At 57.5% G+C, this 13429-nt stretch overlaps 1 protein-coding gene across 1 annotated transcript in view; it reads right to left on the reverse strand.

Moving 5' to 3' along the window:
* Positions 1–873: 873 nt before the first annotated feature.
* MTCL1 (microtubule crosslinking factor 1) overlaps positions 874–13429 on the reverse strand; it is a gene marked incomplete at its 3' end in the record, with an annotated part of 119141 nt that continues 106585 nt past the window's right edge. Inside the window, exons 20-23 of the mRNA XM_080714734.1 lie at positions 11638–11934; positions 9090–9121; positions 3002–4502; positions 874–912 (exon numbers count right to left, since the gene is read on the reverse strand). Coding sequence (XP_080570860.1) covers positions 874–912; positions 3002–4502; positions 9090–9121; positions 11638–11934 — 1869 coding nt within the window. The remainder of the gene's footprint in view (positions 913–3001; positions 4503–9089; positions 9122–11637; positions 11935–13429) is intronic.

Genomic DNA, 13429 nt, shown 5'->3' on the forward strand with positions numbered 1-13429 from the left:
TGCCGAGTAGGAGCGGGCTCTTCCTAGACCTTCCCCGCCACCTCCACTAACACCCTGTGAGGAAGGCAGGCATGGTGTGACCTCTGGGTCAAGGACGAACCTCCTTAGTGAAACACCAGCACAGCGTCAGTGGATTGGCGCTGCCCTCCCCCAAAGCCACCGCAGTGGCCACACAGGACTTCCATCCTGGGATGCAGCTTATCTATACTGCTGGACATAACATTTCCTGTTGAGCCCAGTGACGCGGTGGGCAGCTGCAGCCTGATCAAAGCCAGGACGTGTCTTCTCCTGTGCTCTGCGGGGTTCTCAAAACATCCAGGGCAGGGGTGGCTTTGCTGCTTCTCATGCAACAAGCAATTTATCACGCCCTAACTCTCAACTACAGGCTCATGTGGAAGGACCAGATGTGTTTGGGCTTATTCCTTCTAGTATGATGAAAAGACAGAAAACCTCAGCTGTGATGTAGGCACGGTTCATCTCAGTGCGACAGCGCACGGGCATCAGAACACTGGCTCTGAGGGCCGCAGGCTCACCCAGGCTGGATCCAAGCCCCGCAGGCAAAACCCCTGAAGTGCCCCTCCTGGCCGGTGCCGCCCTCCTCTGAGGTCCGAGGCTGCACGTTGCCCGGGACAGGGCGGATCTCAGTGCCCTCTCTGTAACCCAAGAACCTTGACTATCACCAGTCAACCCCGGAAGGGGGGAAATGGGGTGCCTGGGCTTGCCAGTTGGCGCCTGGGCGTGAGCATGGCTCCACAGAGCAGATCCCCCGTGACGATGAGGCCAGACAGTAAGCACGGGTCACACAGATGACACATGCGGCTGGAGGCTGGGAACCCAGGAGCAAGGCAGGCACTTACAGCGAGGCGGGCAGGGCTAGAGCACCCACGGGGCAGTTAGTAAGACAGTCTGGTTCTGGACAGACAGAGAAAGGAGAGAAAAGCAGGTAGGTTGTAAAGTGCTGTAAACAGTAGAGGTTGACAGTCAGCGAGCGAGGGGCAGGGGCGAGTGTCGCGGGAGGACAGCCACCAGAGGGGACGGAGGTGCACGCCAGAGTGCACGGGCCCAGTCCCTGCCGCCGCCCCGACGAAGGCAGTGCCGCAGAAGGCCCACAAGCTCTGCTCCGGTGGCCACGCTTCCCCCTCGGGCAGAGTCGGCCTGACGCTCATGCTGGAAGGCTCCCCTCCAGCTCCCGCTTACACCCGGAGGAGGAAGGCCTCATTAGTCCCCCTGCTCTGCTGAATCAGGGGCACGGTTTCAAGAGGAAGGCCCCTGGGTCGCTTGTGGGGTAGTAGGGTGAGGAGGGGACGTTTCTGTTGCCCAGTCACCCCATGTCCAGACTTCTGGGCAGAGGTCCAGGGGAGCGTCCAGGCAGGGAGGTCCGGGGAGGTTCTGCCAACTGGGGATGAGCTCCCAGGGCTGCTGTATAATTTGTGGAGACACGGCAGGATCTCCAGCCGATTGATATATCAAGCCGACTCAAAGGAATAATTGCACCGGAATCCAGAATTAGCAAACTTCAGAGAGAATGGACGCGCCCCGGCACAAAATGCTGCTAACACGTCTTGTGTAGCAGGCTCCAAGTGTGGACACCACTGTGCTCCCGTCCACGTCTCACTGGGCGCTAGACACCAAGCGAGGAAACATCGAAACGCATTCTCTGCCGATGAGAGGCGGTGGCGGCTGTACTGGTACACCACTGCCGGGCCGCAGGGCGGACTGTCACAAGCCATACTCTTTGCATTACTGCAGGTTTCTTGTGACATCCTGTTAGTAACCCCTGAAAATTAATTTCTACTTAGCTTCTGATATAAATAGGTTCTACAGACATGGCCAGCTAATAATGCCTCTGAACAGAGCTCTAATCCTGACCGATTTCTCCAGAGCCCAAGACAACAGGGAATTCACAAAGGCACTCTCTCGAGCCCCATCCGTACCAAGACCTTCCGGGGACTGGGGGAATCAGAAGACCAAAGCAGACCCCACCCGTCACCCGGGGAGCAGCAGCGGTGTCTGTCCTCTCAGGTGGGGACATGATCACCAAGACCCAGCTCTCTGGCATGGCAGGCTGCATCGTGTCACCATAGCTTTGGGGTGAGCTGCACAGACTTGTTGTGTCGCTGACTTGGCATGGTCTGACCCGTTTCAGACTTGCGCTATATTCTGAGTTCAGTATTCCTTGGTGGTTGGACTGAGAACCGACCACCATTTTTCCCCCAGGGGACATGGGCTGCGAGTATCACAGTAGATAAACCACACGCCCACAAACCCGACCTGAGCTGCCCAGCTGTAGGCAGAGCAGGGGCTGCCGGGAGCAAAAGGCTGTCCTCCCAGCCTCTACTCTTGCCACCTGGGGCAAGGGTGTGGGTGGGTGCACTCAGCGGGGCTCCTGGCAGGTGCCACGTACGAGACCCTGCTGGGCCAATCTGTCCTCAGCCTGGCACGTGTGCCTCATTTTGCTCATGTCTGGTGTGAAATGGGGATGGTTTTGCAGTGGTGTGGTCTTAAATACCACCTTGGGCTATGTATCAGAACCTGCTAAGGACGTGAAGGTGCTCTGGGAAGCACAGGCTGCGGCCTTCTGTTGCTCGTGCACTGCGGCCAGCCCTGGGGTCCAGAGGCCGCGCTCGTGGCTCCCGATGGGAGGTGTGCTCGTCCATGTGGCCCAGACGCTCATCAGCACTCCCGCGTTGCAGCTGGCAATCTGGGGCACGCAGGAGCCTCGGCGCAGGCGCACGTTAGTGCTCACGCGTGCACAATGCCATACGGACAGAGGGCAGACCATGACCCTCAGGCGAACCAGGTAAACTGATAGGATGGCACTTGGCCAGGTCGGACCTAATCAAACCACGTCCTGGATGGCCTGCCATGGGCGCTAGTGAGACTGCGTCGGGAGGTTGCTCAGGGACCGTTCCTGCCCATTCTCCCTGAAACCCGCGCCTCCCCAGCTCATGAGCAAGCAGGGGGCATGTCCCAGGCCCCACCCGTGTGGGGTCCTCCTTACCTCCATGGGTCCTGGTTCCGCTGCGCCCATCTCTCTGGCATGGCCGTCACTGGCGAGACCTGGGGCTCCGCAGGAGGCCTGTCTCCTCTCCTCCTCTAAGGCATGCTCCAGGAGCTTCTTGCTGAGGATCCGGGCCACGCTTTCCGCGAGCGTGTACCCGGGGGGAGCGGATAGGTCCCGCCTCACGGGCGTGCCGTCTCCCCCTTCCTCCCGGCCGGTTTCTGCGCCCACCCCCAGGGGGCTGGGCGACCTTCCCCGGGAACTGGTCCCTGTCTCCTGGCCTGGGCCCAGCTCTGGCCTGGGTTCTGCGGAGCGAGAGCGACTCCCGGCCCGCACCCCCTTCTGGAAGGGGTCCTGTGCCACGGGGCTGTGGTCGATGATGTTGAAGAGGCTGGAGAGCCCGTCATTGATGGTCGTGTGCACCGGGCTCTCCCTCGTGGTGGTGGACCGGGCCCAGGCGGACTCGCTGTAGCCCTTCTGGGCCACCCCCGGGGAGGTCCTGCTGCTTGTCTGATCAGCTTTCGGGAGGGGTTTCCTCTGCAGCTTGGGAGAACCATACTTGGGGGAGCAGCAGGTGCGTTCGAACTTGGCCTGGACCTTCTCAATGGCGGGGGCCACCTGCCGGCTCCTAAGGCTGCGGGAAGGTGAGGACACGGGCGTGGCGCCGCCTCCCGCCTTTGGTGTGAGACACTTGTGGGGGCTGCTGGTGAGGCTGCTGCGCAGAGCCTCGGTCTGCAGGCCCACGCTGATGGTCTGGACAGTCTGCGTCCCCATCGTCCGGGGCCCGTTGGTCTGGCAGGCCATGTCCTTGACTTGGGGCCCGGGTGGACCCGAGTGTGAGGAACTCCTGACGCAGGGAGCCACCTCCTTCAGGTGGCTGTGCGCGCCCTGGGACACATCCAGGCCGAGCAGCGGGGAGGCCAGCCCCAGGGAGGTGCAGAGGGCGCTGTCAAGGGGGCGGGGAGCCCCCTCCACGAGGTCTCGGGGGTGCCTGGAGGTGCCAGGCCACCTGCCAAGCGCGGGTTCTGTGTGCGCCCCCTTGGAATCCCCCAGGCCGCCCCTGCCTCTGCCGGCGGGGAAGGGGCCCTCGCCAGCCGGCAGCACAACGCAGTCCACCCTGCGCAGGGCGGGCGGGCTGTGGAGCACACGCACCCCCGCCGGCTCGGCCAGCACGTGGCTCCTCAGCGGCTGCTTCTGGCAGTGCTCTGGGCTGGTCATGGTGTCTGTGGTCATGGTGACGCTTGTGGTCAGGTACCAGGAGGAGTCAGGGAAAGGCTCCGGGAGGGCCCCGTGCGCCCCCTCGGTCCTGTCTGCCCTGGCCCTGGGCGGCGCGCAGTCCCAGCCCTTGCCGCTGAACTCCTCGATGTACTTCAGGTCGTCGGGGGACAGGGGCGGCGTGACGTCCTCCTTGCTGCTGGCGGGCGGGGGGGCCTTTTCAGGCAGGAAGGGGGAGACGTCCATCAGCCGCTGGAACTCATACATGGAGGACACGGACACTGCCCTGGGGAGGCAGGACACAGATGTGAGTGCCCCAGGCACCTATACCTGCCCCGCCGCGGGAGGCCTCCACACGGCACACCGCAGCCGCCAGAGTCTGCCGGCGAGTACGCCTGGGGTGTCCACTGGACTTTATGGCTCTGGAATAGGTCCTGCGGCCAATTCCATATGGCCAGCACACTCCCACTGTGTAAGGGGAAGGGTGGGGCCATGCTGCAGTCACAGGGCCACTCTGAATTGCTGCCCAGCCTCTCCGCCCCCTGGGGAGTGCCCGTGGCGACTTCTGGGTCCCACATCAACGGGCCTCGTCGTCCTAAGGAGACACACGCCGCAGCCCCAATTGATGTGAGGTGGCACCGTGAGAGCCTGTGTGGAGCAGCTGCTACCCTAGGTCTCAGCCCAGCCTCATCCTCTGCGGGCTTCAAACGCTAAGGCTCTCCGGGCCTCTGGGGAGATGTAGAAGGGAGCGAGAGGACTCAAAGCTGCCCTATGGCCACGTCCCTTTTCAAACAAGAGCGCGTCTGGGCTGCCCAGTTCACGCAGGGCTGTCCTGGCCTTCCCTGCCCCTTCTTCACGGCCATGTCCTAAAGAAAAGAAAACCTTCCTCAGACACAGCACACAGCGAAGGGTAAAGCCAGGTGAGCTGCTGGCTCATGGGCATCATGGATGTGGGTGTGGGTGTATTAATGGGCGTGGGCATGGGGTAGACTATCCACGGGCGTGGGTGTAGACTGTGTGGGCATGGGTATAGACTATCCACGGGCGTGGGTGTAGACTGTGTGGACATGGGTGTAGACTATCCACGGGCGTGGGTGTAGACTGTGTGGACATGGGTGTAGACTATCCACGGGCGTGGGTGTAGACTATCCACGGGCGTGGGTGTAGACTGTGTGGACATGGGTGTAGACTATCCATGGGCGTGGGTGTAGACTATCCACAGGCGTGGGTGTAGACTATCCACAGTCGTGGGTGTAGACTGTGTGGGCATGGATGTAGACTATCCACGGGCGTGGGTGTAGACTATCCACGGGCGTGGGTGTAGACTGTGTGGACATGGGTGTAGACTGTGTGGGCATGGGTGTAGACTATCCACGGGCGTGGGTGTAGACTATCCGGGCGTGGGTGTAGACTATCCACGGGCGTGGGTGTAGACTGTGTGGACATGGGTGTAGACTATCCACGGGCGTGGGTGTAGACTATCCACAGGCGTGGGTGTAGACTGTGTGGGCATGGGTGTAGACTATCCACAGGCGTGGGTGTAGACTGTGTGGGCATGGGTGTAGACTATACATGGGCGTGGGTGTAGACTGTGTGGGCATGGGTGTAGACTATACATGGGCATGGGTGTAGACTGTGTGGACATGGGTGTAGACTGTGTGGGCATAGGTGTAGACTATACATGGGCGTGGGTGTAGACTGTGTGGGCATGGGTGTAGACTATCCGGGCATGGGTGTAGACTATCCACGGGCGTGGGTGTAGACTGTGTGGGCATGGGTGTAGACTATCCACGGGCGTGGGTGTAGACTATCCACGGGCGTGGGTGTAGACTGTGTGGGCATGGGTGTAGACTGTGTGGGCATGGGTGTAGACTATCCACGGGCGTGGGTGTAGACTGTGTGGACATGGGTGTAGACTATCCACGGGCGTGGGTGTAGACTATCCACGGGTGTGGGTGTAGACTATCCGGGCGTGGGTATAAACTATCCACGGGCGTGGGTGTAGACTGTGTGGACATGGGTGTAGACTATCCACGGGCGTGGGTGTAGACTGTGTGGACATGGGTGTAGACTATCCACGGGCGTGGGTGTAGACTATCCACGGGCGTGGGTGTAGACTGTGTGGACATGGGTGTAGACTATCCATGGGCATGGGTGTAGACTATCCACAGGCGTGGGTGTAGACTGTGTGGGCATGGATGTAGACTATCCACAGGCGTGGGTGTAGACTATCCACGGGCGTGGGTGTAGACTGTGTGGACATGGGTGTAGACTGTGTGGGCATGGGTGTAGACTATCCACGGGTGTGGGTGTAGACTATCCGGGCGTGGGTGTAGACTATCCACGGGCGTGGGTGTAGACTGTGTGGACATGGGTGTAGACTATCCACGGGCGTGGGTGTAGACTGTGTGGGCATGGGTGTAGACTATACATGGGCGTGGGTGTAGACTGTGTGGGCATGGGTGTAGACTATACATGGGCATGGGTGTAGACTGTGTGGGCATGGGTGTAGACTATCCGGGCATGGGTGTAGACTATCCACGGGCGTGGGTGTAGACTGTGTGGACATGGGTGTAGACTGTGTGGGCATGGGTGTAGACTATCCGGGCATGGGTGTAGACTATCCACGGGCGTGGGTGTCGACTGTGTGGGCATGGGTGTAGACTATCCATGGGCGTGGGTGTAGACTATCCGGGCGTGGGTGTAGACCATCCACGGGCGTGGGTGTAGACTGTGTGGACATGGGTGTAGACTATCCACGGGCGTGGGTGTAGACTGTGTGGACATGGGTGTAGACTATCCACGGGCGTGGGTGTAGACTGTGTGGGCATGGGTGTAGACTATCCACAGGCGTGGGTGTAGACTGTGTGGGCATGGGTGTAGACTATACATGGGCGTGGGTGTAGACTGTGTGGGCATGAGTGTAGACTATCCACGGGTGTGGGTGTAGACTATCCACGGGTGTGGGTGTAGACTGTGTGGGCATGGGTGTAGACTATCCACGGGCGTGGGTGTAGACTATCCGGGCATGGGTGTAGACTATTCACGGGCATGGGTGTAGACTCCTCAGCACGTCAATGCCACTCTTTGGACTTGAGCTCAGTGATGGCTTCCGTATGCCCAGGCAGGTGCTGCAGAGGTGCTGGGATGCCTGGTGCCAGGCCCAGGGTGCCGGGATGCCTGCTCGTCCAAGAGCTGGTCAGGATGGAGGCCGGGCTGGCTGTGCCCGACGGCCTCAGTGGGCTGGACTCCCCCAGTGCAGTGGGGCGAGGGGCGAGGCGCACACCGCCTCCACAGCTAGATCTGCTTCCGATGGGCATATTCACTCTCCCTCGCCTTTGGGGCCGGGGCGCCGGCCTGGGGTTCCAGAGCAGCCCAGGCCCTGCCAAGGAGACCCGCGGGGAAGGCTGGAGCGGTGGCTCTGCCCTGAGCAGCCTGAGCGCCTATGGCTGCGCACAGCACCCTCAGCGGCACGCGTGGCACGGGGCTTCACGTCCCTGGGGCCTGGCTGGATGGAGTGCAAGAGACAGCGAGGTGGTGACCAGCTGGCAGGGCCACGCGAGGGGAACTAGCACACAAGACACGCAGGAAGCACGTGGGGACCTCAGGCTCAGGGAAGAGCGTGGGCAAGGAAGGGGCACATTCCTTCTTTACTCTGGACATTTGACACTGTTTATGGTTTACAACAAGCATGAATCACTTTGGAAATTAACAGAAGCAAGCACGGGTATTTTGTACTGAGAGTGATGCTCACCAAATGGTCTCGCCCTGAGCGACAGCCCCAGCCCCACCTACACGTGGAGGCACAGTCTGCCTAAGCTGCTCAGGCTGGCCTCGACCCGCGAATCTCTTGCCTGAGCCTCCTGATGCTGAGTTATAAAAAAGCTTCAGTGCAGCAGGGAGACAGCAAGGTCGGAGCCTGGGTGCTAAAGCTGGCTCTGAACTCCGACTGGAGCATGAGGGTGCTGCCGTGGGTGGGGAGGGGTGGAGTGGCGACAGCCTAACGCTGCTTCCCGTCCTCCCAGGCCAGGCAGAGTGCTCCCGCTCTCCGATGTGTCCTGACACGGGTACGCTGAACACCAAGTCGAATTCCTGTTTACGGACAGGGAAGCTGAGGCAGGGAGCAGTTACGCGACCTCCGCGCGGCTGCAGGCCAGTGAAAGGAGACAGGATCTGCACCAGGCAGTCCAGAGCCAGAGCCCGAACTCTCAAGAGCTCCCCTGAAGGCCCACGGCCAGACGCATGCCCGGGCCAAGCGCGGCTCTGCCAGGAGGACAGGAGGGCAGCCAGCCCTAGACCCCGTGTTAAGGAGATCTGAGTGAGAAGAGGAAAGGGGCAAAGTGCCCGAGAAGAAATGCCATGCAGTGAAAACGACATCTATAGGAAAAATAACAACCAGAGTAAGACCGAGAAGGGAAAACAGGTGCTTAACTAACGCTGATAACATCAGCCACGCTATGTTTTCTTTGGAGATTACTGCCAGGAAAAAAGAATTAACAAATCCTCCTGGTACAAGTTTTAAATATACAGTATATAAAACGTCTCACATGTCAAGGGGAAGTTCTTCCAAATTTTATGTGAGAAGAGAGAGCTTTCTACGGACTTTTCAAAACACCATGGCAAACAGCACTCCTTGCTCCTGTGCAAGACAGCTGTGACTGGGAAGTCGTTACCACAAGACTAATGAACACAGTGCGCCTGGTCTCGGCGCTCACCCTCCAAAACACCACATCTGTGAAAGAAACGGTGATAAAGCAAGTATCAATGCTGTCATTTTCTAGAGAATGCTAACACAGGCTGCACTGAGAAGAGGACCTTGAAGACCAAGGGATTTTTATTTCCGCCATCTACCATGTTCAAGGATCCTACTCACCTTTGGAGATTCCCCTTGGGATTTTCTTCTTCCTGTAAAGAAGAAATAAGTTTTCATTCCCTGTTAGGGTGGGAGGTGAAGCCAGTGACCTCCTCGTAAGAATGGGCTGTGCGGGCAGAGAAGCGCAGGCCAAGGCGCCATGAGGAAACACCCTATGCAGGTGTGTCTAGAGGAGGCAGCCTTTGGGAGTAATGAAATGTTCTCGGGCCAATGAACACTGTGGCGCACTGGCCCTGTGCCAGCATGCGCTCCTCTCCGCCACACAGACGGGCAAGACGCTCCCCGCCACGGCTCCGCTACAGCTAGGAAGCAGAGCTCCACCTACCCCACTGCCCCTGTGCCGAGAAACTGGGCCACAAGAGGCTGCCAGGTCCAGCTGGAGAAACCCTGGTGCCTCCTGCCAACCTGGCTCACACGGCTGGGGCTCCGAAACCCGGCATGGGTTGAGCGTGCTTAATCAGAAACCTCCCAAATCTAAAGCCTTTTGCCTACTGACAGGATAGCACAGGTGGATGGTCGTACACCATGAAGCTGTGTCAGTGCAAAATCGTCCAACACCTCACACTACACTCAGGCTACGTGTGTGAGATATATATAAAATATAAGTGGGTTTTGTGCCTGACTTGGGTCTCGTCACCAAGACATCTTATTATGTATATGCTAATATTCCAGCATCTGTGAAAATCTAAAATTCAAAACTCTCTTTGTCTCAGGATTTTAAATAAGGGATATTCAATCTGCATAATTTCCCCCAAACTTCAGTAACACTATTTGACACAAACTCTTGAGTGTTAAGTGTTTGGGAGACCAAATGACAGGTATGATAATTGTTACACTGATTTACAGTAATGTTTCCTGGTAAAGTGTGTGTGTGTGTGTGTGTGTGTGTGTGTGTGTGTGTGTAGTTGGGGGTTGAACCAGGGCCTCATGCATGCTAGGCAAGTGCTCTGCCACTGAGCAACACCCCCATCCCCTGAGGGTTTTTTTTCTTTTTTCTTTTTGGGTGGTACTGGGGGTGGAACCCAGGAGCCTCCACCTCCAGGCTACACACCCAGACCTATTTTATACTTTTTATTTGGAAACAGAGTCTCTTAGGCCAGCATGGCTGGCTCTGAACCAGCGCGATCCTCCTGTCTCCGCCTCCCAAGCGCAGGGATTACAAGCGTGGCCCCCACGCCCGGCTCCCATGAGATTTTTAAAGATTATATAACCAGAAAAACTAACACTGTGTGATGAAAATTTCAGTACATGGCTTAGTTCACCCATTGGATAATTAATTTGCAGGTGGTTTCTAAGTGTTGAATTTTTCCTTCCTTAGCTCAGAACAAGATATTTACAGTATGCCTTTGTTTACTGATCTACTTCCAAACACTAGGCAATCTCTCTAAGACAGAACTTTCCCAGTTATTTCTCTTCTAGAATCGGCAAGCTGCATGAAGATTTCAAGAAGAGTTGGAAGTACTCTGTTTAGCCTGGATCACTCAACTCCCTCTCGCATGTCTAGCCTGGACCACTCAACTCCCTCTCGCATGTCTAGCCTGGACCACTCAACTCCCTCTCGCATGTCTAGCCTGGATCACTCAACTCCCTCTCGCATGTCTAGCCTGGACCACTCAACTCCCTCTCGCATGTCTAGCCTGGACCACTCAACTCCCTCTCGCATGTCTAGACTGGACCACTCAACTCCCTCTCGCATGTCTAGCCTGGACCACTCAACTCCCTCTCGCATGTCTAGCCTGGACCACTCAACTCCCTCTCGCATGTCTAGCCTGGACCACTCAACTCCCTCTCGCATGTCTAGCCTGGACCACTCAACTCCCTCTCGCATGTCTAGCCTGGACCACCCAACTCCCTCTCGCATGTCTAGCCTGGATCACCCAACTCCCTCTCGCATGTCTAGCCTGGATCACCCAACTCCCTCTCGCATGTCTAGCCTGGATCACCCAACTCCCTCTCCTATGTCTAGCCTGGACCACTCAACTCCCTCTCGCATGTCTAGCCTGGATCACTCAACTCCCTCTCGCATGTCTAGCCTGGACCACTCAACTCCCTCTCGCATGTCTAGCCTGGATCACTCAACTCCCTCTCGCATGTCTAGCCTGGACCACTCAACTCCCTCTCGCATGTCTAGCCTGGATCACTCAACTCCCTCTCGCATGTCTAGCATGGATCACTCAACTCCCTCTCGCATGTCTAGCATGGATCACTCAACTCCCTCTCGCATGTCTAGCCTGGATCACTCAACTCCCTCTCGCATGTCTGCATGGATCACTCAACTCCCTCTCGCATGTCTAGCCTGGATCACTCAACTCCCTCTCGCATGTCTAGTTGAACACGCTCATCTTGAGACCTTCAGGACGCTAATTCCTTGCTGTGAGGTGAAACTGACCAGAGACCACAGTGGGCATCCCGGGTCAAGGTCACCTGCCAAACCCTGAACGTGCCAAGATATCATTTCCTCTCTCCCCAAGCCGCTGCTGGAGCCACCGGGAGGGGACTGACAGACAGACGGCAGTGGCTCACTAGAGTGGACAAGACCCAGGCTGACCTCCAGCAGGCACTTCCTGCACTCCCGCTCGGTCCTGCAGGGCGGCGGCTCCTCGGGCTCCTCGTCCAGGGACAGAGCGTCTAAGTAGAGGTTCTCGCTGGCCGAGCACCTGTCCGACTCCTTCAGCCTGGACAGCGGCCGGTCTTCGAAGGCGATGGAGCCGGCGTCCCCGCAGGGCCACGCAGCCGGGGGGCGGGGCAGGCGCAGGCCTCCCTGCTGGGGACAGGGGCGCTTATTTCCTTCTTTGGGATCACAGAGGGAGCTGGAGCCTCTCTGGGGACCGTTCTCCTTCTGCAACTTGAGTGTTTTAAGAAATGGAAAAAATGAGTCTCACTTTCAGTCTCCTAATTCCCTAAAACCACCCTTTCTCTGCAACACAGGGCTTTACAGGTCAATCCGGACGACTGGGCGTGAAGCAAATATTCTTAAGTTCTGATCTTAATCAAAATATAACAATGGTATGCATGCTTAAGTCAGTCACATTTCTAGCAGAATCTGCAATTATCACATACAAGTATCACAGAGTCTTCCTGATACAGGTATTTACTTTTATTTTTTCTTGATTTTTATTGTAAAATATACCTGTTTTCTTCATTTCTGTTGTAATATATAGTGCTGTGCTCACAAGACATAATATGATCTCTGTGTGTGTTACTGTGGACTGAACTCAGGCGCATTCTACCTCTGAGATACACCCTTGACCCTTTTTTTTTTGGTGGTACTGGGGGTGGAACCCAGAGGCTTTCTATCTCCGGGCTATACTCCCAGACCCATTTTTCTATTTTATTTGGAAACAGGGTCTCACTAAGTTGCTGAGGCTGGCTTTGAACCTGCGCGACCCTCCTGTCTCAGCCTCCCAAGCGCGGGGATTACAAGCGTGTGCCACCACGCCCGGCCCCTCGACCCTTTTTTATTTTTTGTCTTCAAGACAGAATCTCAGTGTGCTGGGTTGCTGAGTCCTGCTACGTTACTGAGGCTGTCCTCGAACCTGGGACCCTCTTGTCTCAGCCTCCCAAGTACTGGGATTACACCACAGTGTGCCACCATGCCAGGCTATACACTCATTTTTAAAAGATCTAATATGGTTCAACAACACATTTCGAGTTCTCTTTTAGGATTAACTTCAGGAATTAAGGCACACTTAACAAACGTCATCACTGGCAGAGGCCTGAGGGGGAGTCTGATGCTACTAACCGCCCCAACTCACTTGGAACAGATCTGGCGTGACTGAGCGAAAGCAAGCCACGTCCTTTCTCGCCCAGCTCTTTTGCCCGACGTGGTCAGCTCAGGCAGCGATGGGCAAACACAGGGCAAGTCTGGGTTAGGAGGTGTGAGCCCGGCCAGGTTTGCGGCTCTGCTCTGCCGGCAGACTTACTTCCCCTGCCCTGCTCAGCTCGGTCTCCTCTGACTGGGGCCAGGGAGGTGGGCTGGCAGGGGAGTGCCGCCCAGAGGGCTGGCCCGCGCAGGCCCCGGGCAGCGCTGAGTGGTGTCTTCTTATTGCTTCTTTTGCAGCAGCAGCAGGAGCTCTTGGGGCATGTGAGCGAGGATCCGCAGAGGCAGGGCCCCGTGGAGACCGGCAGGCGAACCCTGCTCCACGAGGCCCTGGCCGGCCTCCCTCCTGCCTAGTCTCACTGCCTGCCTTTCTAGACATGCACAGAAAGCCGAGACCCAAGCGACTTCCAGCCACACATCTAACTCGCTAACGCAGTCTTTCCTGGGTGCCAAGCACAGCTCTGCTGGGTTATCTGAATGACGAAGGTGCCCTGGGGCTTGACCTGAGGGGTGGCCACGA

The sequence above is a fragment of the Muscardinus avellanarius genome (assembly GCF_963383645.1).
Source record: "Muscardinus avellanarius genome assembly, chromosome: 17".
NCBI classification, from domain to species: Eukaryota; Metazoa; Chordata; class Mammalia; order Rodentia; family Gliridae; genus Muscardinus; species Muscardinus avellanarius.